The sequence below is a fragment of the Thermobia domestica genome, chromosome 13, assembly GCF_964235325.1.
Source record: "Thermobia domestica chromosome 13, izTheDome1.hap1.1, whole genome shotgun sequence".
Lineage (NCBI taxonomy): Eukaryota > Metazoa > Arthropoda > Insecta > Zygentoma > Lepismatidae > Thermobia > Thermobia domestica.
The window spans coordinates 62,655,542-62,679,805 of record NC_137466.1 but is presented as its reverse complement, the minus strand read 5'-3'; the positions used below and the strand labels follow the sequence as shown (position 1 = coordinate 62,679,805).

The window sequence follows — 24,264 nt, the reverse complement described above, 5'->3', positions numbered from 1 at the left end:
ACATCATACCAATAACATATCATTGCATGTATCCTTGCCCGAGGGCATTCTACAACTTACTGGCATGCAGCACATGTACGTACAATATCCTGCCTGTTTTCGAATTGGTCTGACATTGTAATTAATTATTGCAAAAAAAAGTTGTATGGTCTTGCAAACCGTGAAGTTTCATTTCATTCCCTCCATACCTTCTGAGTGCTTTTTTTTTTTGGTTAATAAGTGTATTTATAGAATACAAATTTACACCGGGTATTAATTAGCCACTCCATCAAAAATGCATACATTACAATCTATAATAGTCTTTGTCTCAAAATATATTTATTTTCTATTAGTTGCCCCCTGTCTATGTTGGCCTATTCTCAATGGAATGGCTGTGGACAAGTTTCACTGTATTAGAAAATTATAATAACCAATTGTAAAGACCAATCTTTAAAATTTTGCAGCATGGAAAAATATCTGAGGGACTGAGGTATCTTTCAAGTATTGTTTCGAGAGATTACTGAAGAAAGTTTGGTAGTTATGCTTCGTTTCAAAGTGACAGTACCATACATGTTACTGTACATCAGAACAGTTCATCTACTCTCTGGATGGGTATGCAATAAAAAATTATAACACATTTGTAATATTTTTCCAAATATGGTTTATTTAATTGTTATTTTTCATAATATACAGATATAATTACATCACAGGTTGAAAATATACAAAAAATGTTCATGCAAATTGAGATGAAACGTTTGCAAAAATGTAGTGAAATATTCATTGAATTGAGAAATAGAGTATTTTAAATCAGCACTTGGTAACAGGAAAAACAAATGATAATAATATCTATTTACTCTGAAATAGATATTAATTAACATTATGTGCGTAACGAAGATATGATAAAATAACATGATAATGAACTCAATTCTTTTTATTTAGAAAAAAAGGAACAATATCTTCAGTACATCTCGCATTCAGAGGAAGATAGTTATGTTAATTCAGATGTTGTAAGAACAATGAGATAGTATCTGTTGCTCTGTATTAAAACTGACTTAGAATCCCCAGCCACAATTCTATGCCAAGAAATTGCTTATTTTTTATTTTTGTTTAAGATATATTTTTTTTGTTCTGTTTTCTTTATGCCGTTCATTTTTCCCTTTTAGCTCATTTGGTTGGAAGTAGAAAAGCAGAAAAGAGGGGGGGGGAGGATTAAAGATGCAGAAAAGCTTATAAATTTAAAGCTTTCATGATGAAAATTTATAAATTTTGAGTGAAAATTTTTGAGATGTAGCTGAAGAAATTAAAATCATTATTATTTCAGTTCACCGTACTTTCTTCACTTGCGTTGTCCTTCCTGAAATTAAAGAAAAAAGGAAGAAAACAATTAGTTGCATATTTATATAAATTCATCTAACAACATCATTAAATAACATGTTATTTTAAATAAATGTTAATAGGGAATTGTACCATGCATTGTGTAATATCGATTTGACTTAGAAAGATACACATACAATATATTTTTGCGGTAATTAGTATGAATATGGTTGAAGATAGGCTTTCCGAACCAATGTACTGTGCAGTTCCTTAAGGTTTCCCCGAAATTTTAAAATTTAAAAGTAAATGTTTAGGAGGTCTATAAGTCCAGGCATGTGCAACTTTGAACAGGGAGGGCCGGTTGTTGCAAATGGCTGGTTTAAACTTTATACGACACATTTTGTATTTACCATTAAGCCTTAAATAATACGTAAAAATCAATTTTGACGGTTTTGCATTGGATTTTGTTACAGGGCAGAATTAATGCTATGTCGCATGGCTACCAATGTGAAAATCAATGTTGAGTATTATCAGGGATACATATTTAAACGAATATTTACCACAAAATCTATTATATTATATAGAGCGAACATCAACTGGATTAAATTGCATCAGGATATGGCCCCAGTTACACACAAAAAGTCTTGCTAGCATTCTACAAACAGATAGAAAGAAGATAGGGATTTGTTCTATTCCCCTCTCCAACCCAAGTGAAAAGTCAATGAATCAATTGATCGATCCATCCATCGATATCAATGAAGGATCGATCCAATTGGCTACAATGACTTGGGACTTGTAACACATCGACTTCTTTTCGTAAAGTAAGCACAATTTCCAGCCTCTGGAAGCTGTCCCAAGAGGGGTGAAATAAAATATCCCTTGCAGAGCTGTAAGAATTCATAGGCGAGTGAATGCTTCAAAGGTATTTATATAGGAGTCTATCAACCTCTGTAGTTGCAATTTGTGTATTGGGCGCGCGTTGCTGGTAATCTCTCCTCAGCTCCATTTTGTATTTCGAATGCTATTTTTCTTATATAACTCCGAACGTTGCATTAATTGAACAATCAACTACATGTTTTCTGATGTACGCACATGTGTGTTACTAAACCTAAAATTTATTTTTTATTGATCTTAATTTGTAATTACTGAATACAGTGCAATATTATGAGCATTATTGACTACACTATATATATATATATATATATATATATATATATATATATATATATATATATATATATATATATATATAGGGTCCATCGGGTCCAGAACCCCCTAAACTTTGTAATTCGATATACATTTGTATACTTAAAAATACAAGCTGCTTGTTCATCAGAGAAATGATTGATGTTGCCTCAAGATTTTATCTTTCACATCATCTCTATCTTTCCTTTTCTTATAAAAGCTAGTTCCTTTCCTCTTCTAGTTCCGTTATTTTTTAAATGAGAATATAGGTCTTAACAATTACTTATCGTCTTGTCGGGTGCAGAATAACACCGGTTCAATACTATATAGATGTAGTGCCTTGTGATATTGGAGTCCCCAAACCTTCGATTCCTCCCAACAAAAATTATTGGTTAATTGGTTATGCACCTGATATATATGATGAGAAGCGACTGGAAGCTTTCGAAATGTGGGTGTGGAGAAGAATTAGCTGGGTCGAGCGTGTTAGGTGTTAGAAATAGTGAGGGAGAAAAGAACAATTTTAGATATTATTAAGAAGGAGAGGAAGAGAAACTGGTTGGGATATTGGGTGAGAAGGAACTGTATCATGAAGGACGTGTTAGAGGATATACTGGCAGAAAGGAGGGGGAGAAGGCAAAGGAGACTACAATTAATGGACGATATCAAAACAGAGAAGTCATAGTGAAAACAAAAATGTTAGCGGAAGACCGTGGAGCATGAAGGCTTCTTAGTTGCAGTCAGTTACAGTATATATATATATATATATATATATATATATATATATATATATATATATATATATATATACGTATTTATGTATGTATGTATACTACTGATATATGTTACCTGAAGCAGCGATAAACGTTGCTGAATCCTGTATATAAACACGTGACTTGGGCATCATCATCACTCGTCGAGGACAAAACGGCATCGTCCACTGTAAAGAGGATAGAGAAACAATGAAAATACGTTAACGTATGGGTTGTAACAACAACACGTAAGCACTTATGTATGTAAACATGGATGTTGATATCACATAACAGTAGATAATAAATAAGGCAGGAATTGTTAAAATCGATCAGTAGTTTTACACGGTAGTACATGCTTGTTCTGACAATTATGACATACAGGTAAGCACAGATTACTCTCTCCCCATTGACTTCAGTGTAAGGTTGCCAGTCGTAGCTGTTTTTGCTAAAAAATACTTTACTACTTGGTAAATGCTTACCCGACATGTTTCTGTCGTAGGTCTTGCTTTGAATGGAAGTGTATAAATTTCCGTTGTAGTGGCAAAATTACGAAACCTTGCTTTTTATTCTAGTGTAAACATATTTTAAGAAATTATGAATGTGGCAATTTTATTTTAGCATGTACAGTATTCTGTCATAGTCGTGATGGCGTAATCGGCAAGACATCTACCTACGAATGGGAAGGTAGAACTTTCGATCCTAGGGTTACCATATTTTAAAAATGAAAAATCCGGGACGCAACTAAATTACGAGAATCTTTGAAATGCTTAAAATAAAAGGAAGGGTTATATACTAATTTACTTTCTTACATTAGATAGAGTTGTTCAAGTATTACGTAATCACATTTTTAGTTATTATAGTAAACCTTCTCCGTAGTTAAGCAAATATAAGCAGATGATTTTTCCCTCCCCACTGGTAAGCATTTTTTTTTTAATTTCTCAGGATCTGCTGTGTTTTGTGGCTTTCAGAGTCTGTGTTAGCTCATTCCAAGTATGATGTTTCTTTTCACACGTTTTGTCTGTGTTGTATCTTATTTCTAGAACGGTTAATTCATTGACAATATGTTCTGGCGGCGGTTGTTATTTTCAAAGATCTCCTTTCGTTGAATTTTTACTTTATTTTAAACTTTTAGTCCCTGGACTAATGAAACGAATGCTTCGTTCAGTGTCCAAGTAGTTAAATCGTGAACTTAATTAAATATCCATATTTTACGCATTCAAGTTTTTTTTTCAACTTTTGAATTATCATACTCAGAAGTTAAAGAGAATAATTATATACCTAGTTATGTTAAAAAAAAAAGCAAGCTATAATATTCCCTCCCTTCCTTCCTTCGCTGAAATCCGGGACACTTAAGCGTCCGGAAAAATATTTTTGGGACGCCGGGACGAAGATCTCAATTCCGTGACGGCCCTGGATTTTCCGGGACGAATGGCAACCCTATTCGATCCCCGATGGGAATAGGATTTATTATCGTTTTACATCTTACTAGAATGTGGTTTAGAGGTTCATTTATCCTCCATCAAATCGATGCCTGTGGTAGTCGGGGTTAGTGATGACGCTACCACCTAAGATTGGTAGATCTTACGTTTTCCCGGCACGTTTTTACGTTGTTTTTATTTTTCCCGTAAAATGATTTCTTCTGATGTTTTAATAAATAAAATAGACGATATTCCTGGACATTTTAAATTACTTCAAATACCACTAAGCTAATGCGAAAAGAAAAGATTTTTGTAATTAGAGAAGCTGATTTCTCATATACTGTTAATAACACAACCCGACGACGTAACTTTGTAATCAGAGAAAAAATACAAGTTGCGTTTTTATCTTATAGAATGTATTCAGGATCATATGTTTCCGCCACTTGTAGTAGGTTCTCACCTTTCTCATTTCTGTCGTCTAGTTCATATCCTCCATATATCGTTCATATCCTGATCTTGATCGTCCTATATGTCCATTTAGATCACCTGCTGAGATAAGCTTCTCATGTGACGAACAATTCTGTAGAGTATTGTTAAGTTCCATCCAAAATTCTTGCTTTGTTTCATCACACCCAACTTGTGGAACATATGTGCTGACTATATTCAAGGATTCTCTTTTTCCTGGCACGAATTTGACTATCATAGATCTGTCGCTTACTTTCTTCACAACCACCAATTTCTCCTTTGTATTCTTATCCAAGATAGTTCCAGGGCCATTTTTTCTCATGTTGTTCCCCGTGTATATAAGCTTGTATCCATTTACTATTTCCTTTGATCTTGGACCCTTCCATTTAGTCTCATTTGTTCTTGCTCTTCTTGCCACCGTTACCGATAACTCGTAACTCATGCCTGTCAAGGTCTCGACGTTCCATATTCCTATTCTGATCTTCTGCTGTTTCTGAACTCGGTTTTTCAGCTGGTAACTATATTGAAAAGACTATATTCCATATTCCATAAACTAGAACTATATTCCTGGTAACTATATTCCATAAGCTAGAAGAAACCATGGGCTACTTTGAATACTTTTACGCAGAAGCTAAGGGGATTGTGGTTCAATGGGGAGAAGGTGGTTTAAAATTTATGCCCAACATAGAGTATCTCAGAAGCCTTTCAACTTTATCAACATCATCATAGTATTCTGCTATTATTGGCAGGTCACTTGGCACAACTGACAAACTTCCATGCTCCACGGTCTTCTGCTAACCTGTTCGTCTTCACATACGATTTTTTCTGTTTTGATATCAATTGTAGCCTCCTTCGCCCTCTCCCTCTCTTTCCTTCCACCATACCGTCTATCATGTCCCGCATGATACAGTTCCTTCTTAGTCAATGTCCTAGCCAGTTTCTCTTCCTCTTCTTAATAATATCTAAAATTGTTCTTTTCTCCTCCACCACTTCTAGCATCCTCTCATTCGCTTTCCGCTTCCAGTTAATTCTTTCTATTCTTCACCACACCCACATTTCGAATGTGTCCAGAGCTTCAACATAAGGGGATGAATTAAAAACAATTGGGCAAATCCCAGCACTTCCGAAAACTTCGCTTCTAACAAGCAACGTACAGAACAAGGCACGATCAGATCCGACTCAAACTTCGCCCAGAGAACATATAATAGAAAAGAAGAAAAAATGCCAAATTAGAGCTGCCCCCATCCAGAAACACCGGAGATATGCTCCACAACATAACGCACCACACGACAATATGATATAAGGTAAACGTCGCAAGAAACCCGTTTATGTCGGAAAAGGAAAGGATGGGCAGCACCAGGATATCAAGATATTTGATATGCTATAACACTGACTTGGCGGCAATCTTGAAAGCCGCCATCTTGGATATAGCGTAAGGTATTGAAATGAGAAGCGGGGTGTATGATATATCAATGTAAGGTAAAATGCAAAAGGAAAACCAATGATGTAACCGCGAAAAACATGTGTATGATGGTATGGACGGGACGAAGTGTAGAAGACTCGGGCAAAACAAACGTATATTCGAAGGGCAGAATAATAGGGCAAGACTCCACGATAAATGGTACGCGACAAGTAACTGCAACAGTGTCTGTGCATGGAAGTGCATCAGCCTTGACAGATTACGCCTTCCGAGGATATTGAAATTCCGTTTGGAACAGTGAAAACCACAATTGCAACCCGCGATACTATCACTCGTTTGGAGACTACATAATCTACAAAGGACTACCTCTTATGGAACAGCAATTCGGCACCTCACTCCGGAGTGTAGGACATAACATCTTGGATTGGTGATCAAAAGCGCGACCTACCTGTGATTGAAGCCCACTGCTGGACACCGTTTTGTACGTTTCTTGTTCAATTTTCTTGTTGTTTCGTGTGAACAAGAGACATTTCGGCCCACGTTTGTTTAAGCAACACTATCTGAAACAAAGTGCGTACGAATGGGAAAGGGCAGCCCTGTTCTAGCTTACATTTCTTTACGAATGTATCTTTTCCTTTGCACGGTTTGCTACACTGTTTCACGACGGTCCCAAACAGTCACAATATCAGAGAAAGGCACCAATATTCTCGGAAGGCATAATCTGTCGAGGCGGATGCACTTCCATGCACAGACACTGTTGCAGTTACTTGTCGCGTACCATTTATCGTGGGGTCTTGCCCTATTATTCTGCCCTTCGAATACACGTTTGTTTTGCCCGAGTCTTCTACACTTCGTCCCGTCCATACCATCATACATACGCTTTTCGCGGTTACATCATTGGTTTTTCTTTTGCATTTTACCTTACATTGATATATCATACACTCCGCTTCTCATTTCAATACCTTACGCTATATCCAAGATGGCGGCTTTCAAGATGGCCGCCAAGTCAGTGTTATAGCATATCAAATATCTTGATATCCTGGTGCTGCCCATCCTTCCCGTTTCCAACATAAACTGGTATCTTGCGATGTTTACCTTATATCATATTGTCGCGTGGTGCGTTATGTTGCGGAGCATCTCCAGTGTTTCTGGATGGGGGCAGCTCTAATTTGGCATTTTTCTTCTTTTCTATTATATGTTCTCTGGGCGAAGTTTGAGTCGGATCTGATCGTGCCTTGTTCTGTACATTGCTTGTAAGGGAGAAAATATGGGAAAGAGGGTACATGAACTGCTTTGTAAACTTCTTATGATTTATCCAAGCAATGCGAGTGTATCTTCAACTACTTATTAGAATAATTATAAAGCAGAAGAACAATTATTTAAATAACAAGCAATCATTCAAATAAAAGTCTAAATGATAAATTTTCGTATAAATAACAGAGAATTATCACAATAACGAATATTCGAATAGTTTTGAAGTGCAATAGCATCATGATCAGACAACGAAATAAACATTTTACTGGTTGTTGTGTATGAATATGTTTAATTACACGAAAATAAAGTATTCTAAATAAATTATTTTAATATTTAAACTCCCGCAAGGCGTAAAAGGTTTCTTTCCTACCCACTAAATCTGCATAAATAAACAAAATTAAGACAATAAAAAGTGAAGGAGCCTGAAGTCTTTGAAGGAACTTGGTGTAGACATCTTTATTTGACTAAGAGGAACCTCTGAAAAAGTACCTCAAAGAAAAATCTCGAAATCTTCCAAATGCTAATCAGGAACAGCACTGTCAAAAACAGTTCATCGTGCATCACTAGCTCTGCCGCCGGGCAGAACGATGATTTGGACTGCAACTGTCGATAATTAGCGCGATTGCACCTTAGCAATTCAAAAGAAAAGACTGGAACTGGTCAACGGGGTGTGTGTATTGTCCTCTGACAACACGACCTGTCAGAAATTGAGAAAATTTGGCTGATAGATTTTAATGCATCCATCGTAAAGCTTGGACCGGTTCCGTCAGACTATCATTTGTTTTTGTTTGTCTAGAACTCCCTAAATGGGTTAAAAGAGGTCTGTGGAAACCATGTATCACTTTTTTTTTTCTACCAGAAGCCACAAAAGTTCTATGGCGAAGGGATTATGGTGTTACCGGAAAAATACCAGAAGTTCATCGAACAAAAGGTGCATCCATATATGGTTTCATAATGCTATTTTCAAAATGTATTCTCAATTTTGACCTTCAAAGGTTCAATACTTTCTAGAAAATCGGATATTTATACTGTCTGTTCGTATTTCCGTCCGTCCGCGTGGAAGACAAAAGATCTCAAGACCTATTTCATGGACCACCACCAAGTTTGAATAGGATCTAAAGGGTCAAGAGCTAGGAATCGAGGTTCGTTGATGGAGGCTATATTTAAAACCCACAAACGCCCCTTGTGCCACCAGTGACCCACTTTATTTTTCACTACGTTACATTGGCTATATCATTCATTTAGCCAAAAGCCCGTTGTTCCACTTCAGGCACACTACCCGTTCTCTTGTTGTACGAATTTCGTTCAGTTTTCTTCTCAGGTTTCCGATGTAACGCGGTATTGTTCAATGCGGTTGCTAACGAATAAAACTGGTGTTGGGCGTTTGTGGGTTAAAGAAGAAGTGGTAAATAAATAAATAAATAAATAAATAAATAAACATTTCCGTGTTTCAGTATAGAGCAACCACGGCAATAGATATTGTTTCCTGTAATCGGTTAAGCGATCATAATTCTCTATTAAAATCGGAAAAGTGGTAGAAATCCACTACAGCTTCTGATTTCAATATTGATCTACATAGAGCAAACATGATAACAGATATCGAGAAGCGGTTTTTTCTTAAGTTTTACCGTTTTAAGAATAGTCTTCTTAACCATCTATTCAAACCGGAAATGGTGGAAATCAACCACTTCTGATTTTAACGTTGCTTGTCATAGAATGAAGCCAGTAATAGATAACGAGAAGTGGTTTTCTACAATCAGTTACGCGTCCGAATAATATATTACACCTGCATCCTAATCCCTGTACTAAAACCAGAAGTACCAGAAATCAACTACTTCCGGTTTTAAGGTTGATACTTTTGGATTACAGGTAACTTCTCGTTATCTGTTACCGTTTGTAATCCATAAGTATCAACCTTAAAACCGGAAGTAGTTGATTTCTGGGTTTTGCAATGAGTTAAGCATCTCAAAAATATATTCCATCTCCATACTAATCTCTTTACTGAAAGCGGGAGAGAGAGGAATCTATTGCTATTTCCGGCTTCTTTGTTGATCGAGAAAATATCGCGCCAAAAAACCAAACTCTCCTTCACGTGGCGTAAACGTAACATTGTTGCTTGTTAGAAAATGTACATTTCATAGAATTCCTTTCAAATGCTCATAATATAAGCCCCAGTTGACCTAAATAAGAAGCAGAATACGCAGAATTGAACAAAGATTCACAGAATAAAATGCCAATATAATGTACTCTTTAATTGCTACCACTGTATGTTTATTTTTATTTATATATTTACTTTTTAATTTGCTTGATCGTAAAATATGGTTCTTAGTTTGTTCTGGCTCGCTGTACGTTATAAATTGTCCACCACAGACATAGATACAAAAGGAAGAAAGACATAGAATCAGATAGTTGTTACAAACGCAATTAGTTGCTACTAACTACACTTCAGCAATTTACTAATATAGCATTCACTTAAGATTAGGAAACATATATCAATAAAACTATTACGAGTTTGAAACACATAGACCGCAATTAGGTAAAAAATTTTACAATGAAGTCTCTTGTAACAGCTTCGCCAAGTATCCACTTTGGCTTCACCAGACATTATAAATATACAAGTACTGACATTTAATATAAGAGACAGCGAAAAAAATCCTGAATTCTGATTAATCACTCTAGGCTAATACAAGCCAATCCCCTTAGTGTAGTAACCTTAGTATCCAATTAGGATTCAGGAATTTTTTTTCGCTGTCTCTTATATTAAATCTGTCACTACTTGTGTATTCATAGTGTCTGGTAAAGCCAAAGTGGATAGTTGGCGAAACTGTTACACGTGATTAATTTTTATAACAAACGTATTATTTTGCTCAGCGAACAGTTTTAAGATCAAATTTATGACAATAATATTTAGTTGCTTATGATATAGTCACATACGAAAGAACACTACAATTTTACAAAGCACAAAGAAAATTCTAAGATTTTGTAATAAGTAATGAAATACATAGTAATTGACGATATATGGTATACGGAATTTTGCACTTGTTTCATGGCACGCTGTCTTCCAGGTGTAGTTATTTTCTTTTCTGTTTCTATTATAAAAATTAATAGAATTATGGACAGGAATTAACACCACATAATGCATACAAATACTAACATGTAAATACTAGCCCTTATTGCTAAGATTACTCTTACATTTTTCACAAATGTTTCCTCTGCAATCATGATTAATAAGTTAAGCTGAGATTTATTTTTACATTTCTTAATTAGCTGGATTTCACTTATCCAGTTGGCGAAACTGTTACAAGTTAATGATTTTTATAATAAACATATTGTTTTGCAAAGCGAATAGTTTAAATTAAATTTAAATTACTCTCTCAAACATTACTTTGCAATTTTAATCCATCCAAAGGTGACCAGAGAGAGGTTAGAAGAAATATGTATTTGTTTATATTTGTGAACATAACTGTACAATACAACAAAGACGTAAACTTACCTCCGTCATAGTTCCTCTTTCCGTATCGACTGCCAAGGAAGAATTTATCTGTCCTTTGAACAACGTCCATTCCTTGCCCACTTCGACCGAATCGACTTCCTAGGTAGAATCTACTGCTTGGATCGCGAACTGCAACATGAAGGAGAAGATAAATTCTAGCATTATATTTGTAAACCGTGATGGATATATTTGTTGCGGTAAGCAAAGAAAATATATCTTTATTCTACTAATACGTCTATAAATAAAGTGTCTTTCATTACAAAATTTTCAGTAGCACTTTTCATAGCCTTCTTCAAGTTGGTTTCCTGGGACACAGTGGCTCATATCAGTGTAGAGCGGTTACCTTTGGCACATGAGACCCATGGCTTTTGGTACATGGGTTTTGTGGTGGATAGACATTGTGTGTGTGGTTTCCTCGGAGCTCTTCCGTATCTTTCCGTTGCCGTCATTCCACCATTATCATTCATTTCATCACCACCGTCTTTCCTTAGACTCGGTGCACTGTAATTATGGGACGTTAACTAACTAGTGAAGCTCGCGAGGTGTTATTCTGACTTCATATTGATACTATGTTTAATCGATTCGATTTTACATATGAAACAATTACGCAAATGATGAAATCATAGTTTGGAAGCGTGTTCGAATTACAAGCATTCAAAGTTCAAAATTGGGCAGATTTTGAAAAAAGTTTGAAGTAACTATTTTTTTTAAAGACACATGTTTCATTTTTGGTATCGGGGGATTTTCTTGGCTGCCCAGCACAGTAATGAGGTCAAAACGTACATATTTTGCAACATAAGGACACTTATTATGAGAGGAGGTGAAGGGTAATGGAATTTTACAACTTAAAAAATTGCCTTCTGTTTGGCACATTGGGTCGATAGGCTGACAAAATGTATTTGCTACCCCTATTCGACTGTATTGCCATTCAAGTGGCACTTTTCCGAAAACTAGTAGTGTTTTTGTTCTCTCCCGTTAACAAAAACAAATGTGGGTAGATCTTTACTGGAGTCTCAAGCAACCTGTGATGCATGAAAAGGAAATTGTAGCTGCTTGAAAGGGGTGAAAACATTTCATTTCATTTGGTTCGATTTCCACTACAATTTCAACGCGTTACTGTGGTTCGAATCCTACCTTAAACTGTAGATCCACGCAGGGTGCGAATTACCGGGGGGGATGAGGGGGATTTTCCCCCTCAATCACATTTTGTTCCCCCCCAATGAAGTCAGCTGAAGTATCCCCACCGGGAATGCTCGCTTCCCCCTCAAACTATGCTTAGTATAACTCCAAATTTCACTGATTTTTGTTATTTCTTGTAAATTTAATCTTCTAGCTGTATTTCGAAATGATCGATGTAAACTGTTCAGTTTTGGTCATTTCTACTTACCACCTAATTACCCACTATTTTCAACGTTGTTTAGTAGAACTATATTATTATGACTACGGTTGTTACTTGCAACTGTACCTTCGTACCCTTCAGTTCGTCATCGTGTGTGAATTTTATTGTACTAATTGCGTATAACAAAGCCACATATAGATTTATAAATGTTCTTAGCGGTTGGCCAAGAAGAAATAAACAAATAGCTTCTTCTACCATACTTGGCGAAGTTCGGATATGTCATATTCATCCTCTATATTTGTATCGATTATCATCTTATTTTAATTTTTGTTATAACATGTTATTTCATTTCCAGTGTACTCTTTGTTAGCGCATGGTCTTCATTCCCTAGTAGGTTGTGTGTATGCAACTCAAAAGTTGCATTTAATTTGTGATAATTAGCATAGTAATCACTGCTTTTACAGTTTACGGAAATGAACTTTTGAAACTGTACTCAAAATCTGAGATATAGGTATTCTCTCGTAAGTATATGTTAACGTACACTCTGGGGGATACGCTCCTAGTGGGCAGACATGTTAATGAAGGTGATTTTTAGGTGAATAAGCGAATAATTGAAGATTTGTTTCAGCATTTGTTAATACGACTGGTTCTCCGTGTCTGTATAAGCATTTCAACTGGAGCGGGTTTTTTAAAAGTTAACCCTTCATTTTTCCATCTTTTCGCTGTACAGTTTGCTGTCCACGCAATTAATGTTGTCTGAAAAACTTCAGTGTAATGTTTTACTTTATTTGAATAACGTAGCCCGTAGTGAATCAACTCATCTTCAACCTAACAGTAAAGTAATTTTTAAGTGTTGACTTTCCGTGCCCATCACTGAATCGATATTTGGAGAAAAAAAGTCGTGATGAGTACAGCTTTAGGGGGAAGTAGAAGCACAAGCTCGAAATTTGAATTGAAAGATTTTAAATATTTGGCCTTCGATTTGACCTTGATGTGAGAAATCGCGACCAGCAAAAATCCATTTCTTATTTGATAGGCTAATATCTAGATTTTCTTTTTAAAAAAATGTCCGGTTTTTACTGATAATTTTAGTGGTTTTCACAAGACTGAAGTAGGTTTCTTTTCGCAACCTGTATGTATTAATGCCAAGTGGAAGCTTTCAATATATATATATTTTATATATATATATATATATATATATATATATATATATATATATATATATATATATATATATATATATATATATATATATATATATATATATATATATATATATATATGGGGGTAAGGCATTTATTGTCTCATTTTGAAATTTGAACCTTCAGACTATGTCCTTTGGCCTAATTTATTCTATCCCCACCAATATAGAATATCTAATTCGCACACTGGATCCACGTCTCATATATCTTCGCTGTTCAAAACCGACTTCTAGAAACAAAGAAAAAAAAATTCGTGACACACAATGATGTTAATCAGCCATTTAAAATAAGGAAAAGAAAGAAAGAAAGGAAAAAGTAAATGAAGTGGCAACAATGGAATTTCAATATTTAAAATCTATCCTCACAAAAAATTGTAAATAAAAGATAACCAAAAAATCTTGCCTTTCTAGAACAGTGGACGACGGTACGTACTTTTAGGTTTGGAAGTAATTTCCATCAGAAATCAACACCTTTCGTCAACATTCCTGCAGGTGCACAATACCCTGGTGATAAAACTGATCATGGATGCAAAGAAGTCCGTGAGTGCGTTGTGCAGGTAAGTGGTTGTCGAGAGAATGAAATTGATGGTTGTCTGCTGGTGCAAGGTCCGGTGAATAAGGTTCAGACAGTGTTTCTCGGCCAAGTTGCTGAAGGGTCTCCCGGGTACTTTTTGTCACATGTGACTTGGCATTGTCATGCAGGAACAGCACACCCTTGCGATTCACCAATGCTAGCTTCTTCTGCTACAATGCACTGTACATTCTTTGGTGGTAAGAGTGGTGGTCAGCAGTGATGGTGTGAACAGGTGGAAGGAGCTCGTAATGCACCGCTTGCCGACAATTCTACCACACCTTTCGTGGTTGCAGTAGTGGTCTTGAGGTGTCACGTGGCGATAACCAATATCTGGTAGAGAACCCACTTTCCATCACCAGCTAGCAAGTGATTCATTGTTCAGCATTACACAAAGCTCACTGAACAGATACAAGGTAACCAAAAAAAAAAAAGTTATTGCAGTTTTTGGCGTTCCATTAACCATACACTCACAGAGAGAAAACGAAATGTTGCACGTGCCTGTCAAGCGATCGGAAGTTAGTGTAACCATCGACCTTCAGTAAAACAGACACGTTGCGTGCACGCAATCATAGCTTTCCAGTGTCGCAAGAGAAATGAAGGTATCGAAGCAACTTGCTCGCGTGTATTTGTGTGTGAGCCTGTTAGCTGCCGCATTAAGTCGCCGCATATGCAAGGCATTTGAGAAGAATGCCGGGAACGAACGCATCGCCAGGTATTGGTTCCAGAGTGTGAGCCTTTCGGATGAACCTCTCGGTGGATGACCAAGCAAGGACGGTAGTCTAACGTGTGATAAACTTGCAGAAAGATTCCATGTTTCCGCTGAAACAATCAGACTGTTTCTGGATGGAATAGGAAAGTCATACAAGTTAAGCAAGTGAGTACCCCACACATTGTGGACATTCAACAAGGACCAACAAGTGAGAACCTGTTTGTCCTTGGTCACTCGACATCTAAACATACTTATGATCTAGCAGAGTTAGTCGTGATTTTGGACTGTTTCAATAAACATACTGTATACTGTTGTCTTGTTGGTGCTACAATGAAAAGTTTGATTAGATCAGTTTGATTTTTATAGGTGGTGTGGTAATCGTACACAATCATTTTTTTAGGTTAGAAAAGATTAGTTTTTGTCTATTTTTTTCAAAAACTACGCATGAGGATTTACTCTCACTTGCATCATTTTGTTCAGCTCAACAAGATCCATTGATTCACCTAATTTTATTAACGGACAAGTTTTTCCCGTTAAATGCAAACAATTTTATATAATTTTTGTAGAAGTTTATGTAATTCAATTTAATATTAAATTTCAGATACACATCCATTCCCACATATTATAAAATATTGCACATATGTTCATTCAAAAGCAAAGTATATTAATCTTGGACCTTCCCACAATCAATACAAATGCAATAAGAGACTGTGATGTCAACAGGCTTATGACGTAGGTTTTTAATTTAATTTATTGTCTCTTTCTGATATTCCGTGTATACAAATTAATAACTATAAGTGAATTACTCCGCTTATATTCGATTATCTTTAATTTCAATGAACGTTTAGTTCCAACGTCATTCCCAGCAGTAAATGAAAGACCAAAGTTTTTAAATTTTTTTAAAAAGAAGTTGCATAATCCTTCATTTGATATAATCATGATTACACGTTACATGGTTAACATTATCATTTTTTGGTGAGAAGACCCAGTTTCTATTGCACGTGGGAGCTCATGTGGTTCGAATTCTTCGTACGTTCGGTTCCAGTGTTACCAACTTAGCCATTTTATGACTCAATCTAGCGATCTTCACTTGGTGTCTAGCTATTAAAAACCTAGTTTAGCTATTACTGTAGCTATAATTTTGCCCACTTCTGCGTTCATAGGTACCGAATTTCTATGTATGTTTACTAGTAGTTGAATTCCTTTTTCCAATCAAAGCCTCTTTAAAATTACGATTAAAAACGCAATAACATATTATTTACTATTTTGATACTCGTCTCCTCGTTGTAGTACTTACACCACCATACCACAATCAATTTTTATCTATTTATTACAATCTATTTATCTACGTATCTTATCTATCATTCTCGCTTACTATCATGGTCTCGGGATTTTGGGAATTTCACCTTCCCATAGCTAATCTTAAGAAGAACTTTTGAGTATACTCAGCGTGAATGGTGTATATTTAAGTTCTGTTAAAATAGTGTCACCAACATACCAACTTTACGGCGAGGATTGGGGACGAAATAAAAATTTAAAGAATGTGTAGCATATCGTCAATGATGGAAACAAAGCATGCAGGTAAATATTTTAATTTTTAAGTATGGATTAAGAATGACAGTACTTGATTCGAGAATACAAGGAACAATTACAGTAGCTGAAGAGTAAAATTATGGCATATTTTGGCTAGATTTTGTGCGCCATTTAAGTATTTATTTGAAGCCAGCTGTTGGCAACACTGTTCAAGCCTTGTGCTCCAGTGTTTCAAAGGAAAAAGTACTAAACTCCAAGAGAAGAACAACAATAATAATAATTTGTTCTCTCTTTTTTTAAAAATCTTTTCGTGGTTAAAAATAACGAATAAAACAAGAAAGATAAGTATTATTCTAATTAACTACTATGTTAATTAGATGCAAGATGCACAACAGAGCATTTTATTTGTATATATTGCACATCGTTCTACAGACTATTGGGAGTTACTTCTCGCTACAGAGATAAGAAAACCAGGCGTATCATTCAAGTTAAGCAATAATTACTTTTTGATTGTTTATTTCCTATTACTCCGCGAGGCTACTGTGTAGGCATGGTAGTAATTTTATCGTTCAAATAAATTTGCTTATCATTCATAGCTCTCTGACGCTTCAGATTAGGGTTCGATTTTCGATGGAAACTTGTGTGGTTTGCAGTGACGACGCCAGAGAAGGGGCAAGGGGGGCGAGTGCCCCCCTGGTGGCTACTCCTGCCCCCCTGACTGCCATCCAGACTGCCCCCCCAGACTCCTACAATCGTAAAACATTCTACATATAGTATTTTATATCAGTATCATAACCAATCTCATTGTCAGATCGTACTATCTATACATTTAATATGTGGAAGATTAGTCCTCAAGTTTTCTTCTTTGAGAGTTTGGGTATGCACGCATATTTCTGTTTTCTAATTTAGCGCCTTTTCCGGTAAATTTTAGCTACAGTTCTTTCTTATGAATTTTAATTACTGTGCCTAGCGAGCAATAGTAGATTTGGTCGACTTATTTTCTTCTCATTGGATCAACTTCGATTAGAAACAAAAGAAAGGTAAAACCAATTACATAACCTGTTTGTATTTATCCAGTTTTGAAGTTTTCAGTTTCATATTTTGTTTTATTTAAAGGTTCTATACTTCTATTTCCTGAAACATTATTCTCGGCTTTCAATATTCGGAGGATGGGCTTATAACAGCTTCATTTGTAACTACCAGGGCTTAATTTTTTGAAGAAAAAAAAAAGTTGTGTTTTCCCTTCCTGAAAATGATAATAATAATAAATGTATGGAATTAAATCGATTAGTCTATTTATTTAGCTTCCAATAAAACGTATTGTCAGAGTGTTGATCTTTAGTTAGTAATTGGTATGCACTAGTGCTCCCTTACTTATTTAGTTTCAAAGTACTGACATGACGTCTACCATATTGACTAGAAATGTACGTGGAGCTGCTGAAAAATTCGTAGCCCAACCCAGGAGTTCACGTGGAATGGTGAAGTTTTACTTTTTCTACACTTCCCCTGAGAGGAAGTGTACAGTGCTCCAGTTTTGCAGAAGTTAAAAAATATCTGGAGACTTAACGCACCACTGTTCGTAACAATACCCTTATCAGATCTAAAGTTCAATCAGATCTAAGTTTGGGAAATAAATACGGGCAATAGTTAGACGGAGCTAAATCTGGGGAATAAGGATGATCTAGACATTGAAATCCTAGATTATGCAATGCTAATTGTGTTCGCAGTGGTTCAATGGACAGGTGTATTCTCTTAAAGGAACACAATTCCTTTCTTTTCATTCTCCGCGATGTTGAACTTTGAATTTTTCTTTCAGTTTTGTGAGTAATGTAGAGATTCTGAATTAAATATCTCACCGTTGCGGAGGTAGTCTATGAGTACGACTCCATACTTATTCCAGAAGAATGTTGCAAACAGTTTTTCAACCTACTTCTGTGTCTTGAACTTCTTGGGGCGAGGGAGAAATGAGTGCTACTACTCCATTGACTGTTGTTTCGTTTCAGGATCATAGTGGTACAACCATATTTCGTTCATGGTTACTATTCATGAGCGAAATGATCAGCATTACATTCAAACTGGAAGAAGACTTCTCTTAATGCCGTCACTCTTTTATTCTCCTGACAGATTTTTTGGGAACCCATTGTGTCAAGAACTTGCGCATACCCACGCATATTTTCTGAATTATACTACCGACGCGTTCCAAAGAAATGCCCACAATCTCTGACACAAGTTTTACTGAGACGGTAAAAACTGGGGAAGGGGGTTGCAGCCATCCTCAGACTATAAGTATATCGTGAGTTTACTATACACTTTCAAAAGTGTATAAATAATAGCTTAAATTCTTTTTGTCAGTCAAAACCTGGGGTGGCCTAGGAACCCCGGCCTCAGGTTATATCTACCACTGGCTGAAATGCTTATTTTCAAGAATAATGTCATAAATTGCATCCATGATTTCGGGAACAGTCACTGGATGTAAAGTCATCCTGGATGTAAAGCATAGTTTGTTGAGAAACCGCAACGTTTGAACTAAGCCATCACTTCTTCACCACTGTATATAATGGAGGAGAGTCCGGTAGTGTTTCACTGGTTTTCTCATTAATTTACTTTGGTAACTATCCTTGGTGGAACAAAAATGTTATAATAGTTGTGATCTGGATGTTCGTGAAATAAGCTGTTTGGGCACACATAATCACTTCAGAGGCCTGAGAAAGCAATAAGAATTTCATTATTAATATGAAAATTTGTTGAAAACACGTTTTTCAAAACTACAGTTTCATCTTTGTACCTAGTACCTACTCTCCATCTGGGTTGGATTACGAGATTTTCAGCAGCCCCTTGTAAATTAATTTTATATATATATAGCATATAGTACTAGACGAATTTGTTACTTGTAGCAAACGCGAAAGTAATTCAATTTAGGTTTCAAAAGTTGCATTGAAAAATATTTCATGTGCAGACGTTACTTATTTGTCAGTTACAAATTTTACTTGAAATAAGTTTATCATATAGGCCTAATATAAAAGCAACAACGAAATACACAATGTAAAGTAAGTCAAACATAATAAATGTCATTTTTGGTGTGGAAAATAGCCGCCCCCCCCGAAAATATATCTGCCCCTCCTTTGCCCCTCTAGGAACTTATAGCTGACGTCGTCACTGGTGGTTTGGATCCTACTTGAAACTTTCATGTAACCTCGATACTAATAAAGAAAAGAAAAAAATCTTTATCATAGTTATTCAGATATTATTCTTCCAAAGACTTGCAAAAATACATTAAGAACTTAGAACTGCTTCTAGAGAAATCAACTTAAAGATTCATTTAATTAACCCTCTTGTATCAGTGTGTATTTCCCATGTGAGTGGCATTACCTGCCCCAGTATGGATGCCTCGATTTAACTATTTGCAATATATTAGATTACCGTTTCATATTTTTTTTCTATTATAGAGTTCCACGGTGGCCTTGGTTAATCATGGGTTAATATACTCGAGTTGAAGCTTAACTTTTACATCTATATTGAACTTGGTGCATTTACAAAATCACCGATTTTCCTTGTTAGGAGGGCAGTATATAAGTAGAAGTAAATAATGGAATGTTCAGAGTAATCAAAACCAAATTTACAAACTAGAGAGTTATAGTTCTTAATGTAAATTTTCATAGATTGGATAAAAGTAGTGACAACACTGCTCCCAGGTGAGAGAGGTGAGTAAGATAAAAGCAGATATATATTCGGTAGATGACAGAAGGTTAGACTAATATATATGGTCAGTAAAAACTGTTGTGTTCGTGTATTAGGAAAATGCTGCAATATCGTGAAGTAAACGAGTATATTCCAAGCTCTAATGGGATATTTACGAAGGTATAACAGCAAGCGTGGATCAGAATTAAAGTGACACGTGGTTGGATATACAGGACTGGTTTCAGTGCTACGTAAAGAATACTGTGACAAAGTATTGGCGTCGAACAGTGGCGCGTTAGGTGAAAGTGTTATCGCAAAACACGGATGCCATTCAGGACAACTTTAAACTGACATCCAACAATTCAGTTCCTTTCTTCCCTACTGGAGGTGGTTCGGCGGTGAACTGCTTGTTTTAGCCACAAAACCATACTCCACATCCTATACAACATCCTTACATTCAGCATAATTGCAATGCGGTGAATACTACCGCACCGCGACTACCCGTACGACGACGAAGGCGATAACTTGCTTGGATGGATAGTTAACTATGGGCTCGTTCATACAAACCACGCTTGAAGCGACAATACAACGAGTTAGAACATCGTGAATCTCTTCGACCACAGACAATGAGTTCTACGCAAGGTGATGGTGTAAAGGTAATGTCCATTGTGACGTATGATATTCTTTCATTCTGTGCGACAAGAGCAGACAGTTAATGCAGAATACTACTGCAATATCTTGTCATGTCATCTTCGTTCCACATTCAGGAGAAAATAACGAGACTTCTTGACAATGACGCTCATTATCTTGCATAACAATGTCAGCTAACGTTGTGTAACTGGTGATATGAGGTGCTCGAATATCGGCTGTATTCGTATAATACGAGTCCATGAAATTATGATTCTTCCTCAAGATGAAATAATAACGTCGCGGGAAGGATTACGACATAAGAAAAACCAACATTGGTGTCATAGGACGGTCTCTGAAAGATGGACGAGCTGACGGTGTACGACTTGTTCTACAGATGTGGCAGAAGGTCGTAGAAATGACAGACGATTACACTGAACAATGTAACTTGTATCATATTTACTCTGCTAATAAAACCAGATAAAAATTGAATATGTATTTTTCACTACTTTAAAGCCAACACTTGTAAATGCCAAGAATATTATTTGCTAATGCTTGCATCTAAAATTAAGATCAAATAGTGAAATGAGTAAGTATCGAAATTTATACAGTAGGTATACAGTCCAGTCCTGTATTTTATATAATTTCTTATTGTTATCAAACAGATAAACTAGTTTCTTTATTATTATTTGTTCTTAACGTCCTTTTACTTCTATCTTAAGCCCGGAACAGTCGAAACAAATAAATCCATAAGCTAGAATTTTATATCTGATCAATGCAGAGGTGTATACCTACTTTTGGGCCACCTTATATAAGGCAGTTCAGAGTTCTGAATTCGCAGAAAAGTTGGATTAGAACACCCACTGGTGTGTAACACATAAAGTGGAGATAAATAAAGCAACATAAAATATGGCTTAGTCGGAGAGAATGAATGAAATCCCGGCAGCATGTTGCCAGAAGTTACCCACAAGTGTACAGGGAGCACAAGTTTCCTAGCGTAATCGTAACGCCATGTAGGTCTATTTTCCCAACACGACTCAATTGAATGAAAGGAACAAGACAGTGTGTATGTCAATCAGAGAACTGCAAAGGTGCATTTCGGTGGTGTTACTTACAACGACATGGCCCGGAAACAAAATTTGGGTAACTTCACACAGAGAAGAATCGTCGAGAAACAAGAAGGAATTTGATATTGCTTATAGCATTGTTTTATGTGCAGCATTTCGAACCACAGGTAATGGTATGTGAAGTAGAGGTGGTTGTCGACCACGGTCAACTACAGCAGCAGACAACCGCTACATCGTGCAATAGGCAAGAAGGGACTGACGCCAAACAACGAGTGCATTGAAAACTCATCTAAGAGGACTGCAAGTTGCCCAATCTTATGGTTTACACTGGCCGGTCGACTGGATGGAGGCGATCTTTTTGCTTGACGAACATACGCTCTATTCCATTGACACCCTACATCAGTGACACTATTTGCGGTAGTGCTAAGAACATCAGGATTAAGCTGAGGAAGAATGTGATCGTGTTCTCTTCTCACATGAGAGCAGATTCAGCCTGAGTTGCTCATCTAGCGAGAGATGACAGCACACAATGAATCCAGGAACGTTGTCTAACATGATCATTTTAGTGGTCCGGTGCTTTTGTGAAGGGACCCATAATGTTGCGTGGGTATATTGTATACCCTCCGACCTCTTAATTTTTGAACGCGGTATACTCACCGGTCAACGTTATTGTAACACTGTACCAATTCTCCACGTGGGTCTTTTCAGAGGTGGAATCAGCCTCAACTTTTTTAAAGAGTGATAATATGCGACCGCATCGAACAGCGCAGGTGGCAGAGTTCTTGGAAAGAAAAAACATTCAGTTAATAGATTGGCCTGCCTGTTCTCCCAACTTGAATCCCATCGAACATCTTTGGGATACTATAGGAAGACGTCTTACAGCACGTCAGGCTGCTCCAAGAACCATCCAGCGGTTGTCAACAGTGCTGGTGGAGTAAGGGAACTTCATACCACAATAACAACCCATCACTAACTTTGTGAGCAGTATGGGAGGACGTTGCAGAGCATGTATCACTGCCCGTGATGATCACACACCCTTTTAAGGACCATTTCACTCTTTCTGTAATATCAGGGGATCACAAGTTACAGTTCTTTGAGTGTAAGTTATTGCCTCTGTACAAAAGTGTCATTCTTATTCTAATTACATGTTTCTTTCTGTTTTTACTGTATCATACTGAATGGCTCAAGTTCCACCAAGCTACGGCACTTTTGAGTGACAACATGCAGAACTTACTTTGCAGAGTATTGTACTGTATAATACTAAAAAAAGACACGAAACAAAGAAACAAAACAAAACAAAAAACGTAAATAAATAAATAAATTTCAGATGTTTCTGCATACCAAGACCACGATAAATTCGTTGATTAACAGATTGCACTTAACTAGACACTGAGAACAAAAGATTCCAAGTCAAATTGAATCGGTAGTTTAATTAAGAGTTTACCTTCTATTATGAGAACTGGAATCTGTTCACATTTTTATTCGGTCACTGTGCATACTTCAAAATTGTTAAATATATTTCGCAAAAAAAAAAAAAAAAAAAAAAGTGCTTAGTTTCACGAGTCATGTAAAGAGTTCTGTTGCAGTCACAGCAAATATTCTCCTTATTAAGAGATTAATGATAGGAATGCATTTGAAGGTTATTTTAAATAAATAGCATTTCCTATAACATGATCAAAACGATATTATCATATGACATAGTAAAATAAGGATAAAATTTAATATCGTTTGCTATTACAATAAAGTTCAACAGACTTCCATATATTTTCACTTTTAATTTCTTAGGTGCTAGTTGCGATTATAGCACTTACTGTAATAGTTAGTAACACTAAATTTCAGCCACTAATCTACAAATACTTCTAGTTCTCGGACTAACTTCCTTTTCATTTGGTAACACTATTCCTAAATGTTTGAATATGTATTCTACACAGAGGTGCTGACTACACAGAGGTCGCTCATGGCGTTCTCGAGGATTTTGTGGGGCCAATATTGAAAATTCATTCTGTTTACAAGGTCCGATAAAAGTGGTCTTCGTCACTAGTGACCAGAACGTTGGTTGAAACGTTTGCTAAAAATGTTCTCGCAAGCAGCCTGCCGGGTGAACTAGGACTTTCTTGCAGTTCTTACACAAACATTACTTTATGTGCAGTGGCGGTTTTAGCGGGTAGAGCGGTAGGCACGGGCCTACCTAAAAATTTTGAAAAGTATATAAACACTAAAAGATACAATAAAGAGTAAATATATTTTTCACTTTTTATA

General features: G+C 36.3%; 1 protein-coding gene across 2 annotated transcripts in view; it reads right to left on the bottom strand.

Annotated features, from left to right (window-relative positions):
- Positions 1-1,053: 1,053 nt before the first annotated feature.
- The window catches only part of LOC145669204 (uncharacterized), a 295,922-nt gene continuing 272,711 nt past the window's right edge, over positions 1,054-24,264 (bottom strand). For both annotated transcript variants that reach the window (XM_081737532.1, XM_081737533.1), the window contains 3 exons: positions 11,278-11,406; positions 3,325-3,415; positions 1,054-1,333 (listed from right to left, as the gene is read on the bottom strand). In XM_081737532.1, coding sequence (XP_081593658.1) covers positions 1,297-1,333; positions 3,325-3,415; positions 11,278-11,406 — 257 coding nt within the window. In that variant the 3' untranslated portion in view covers positions 1,054-1,296. The remainder of the gene's footprint in view (positions 1,334-3,324; positions 3,416-11,277; positions 11,407-24,264) is intronic.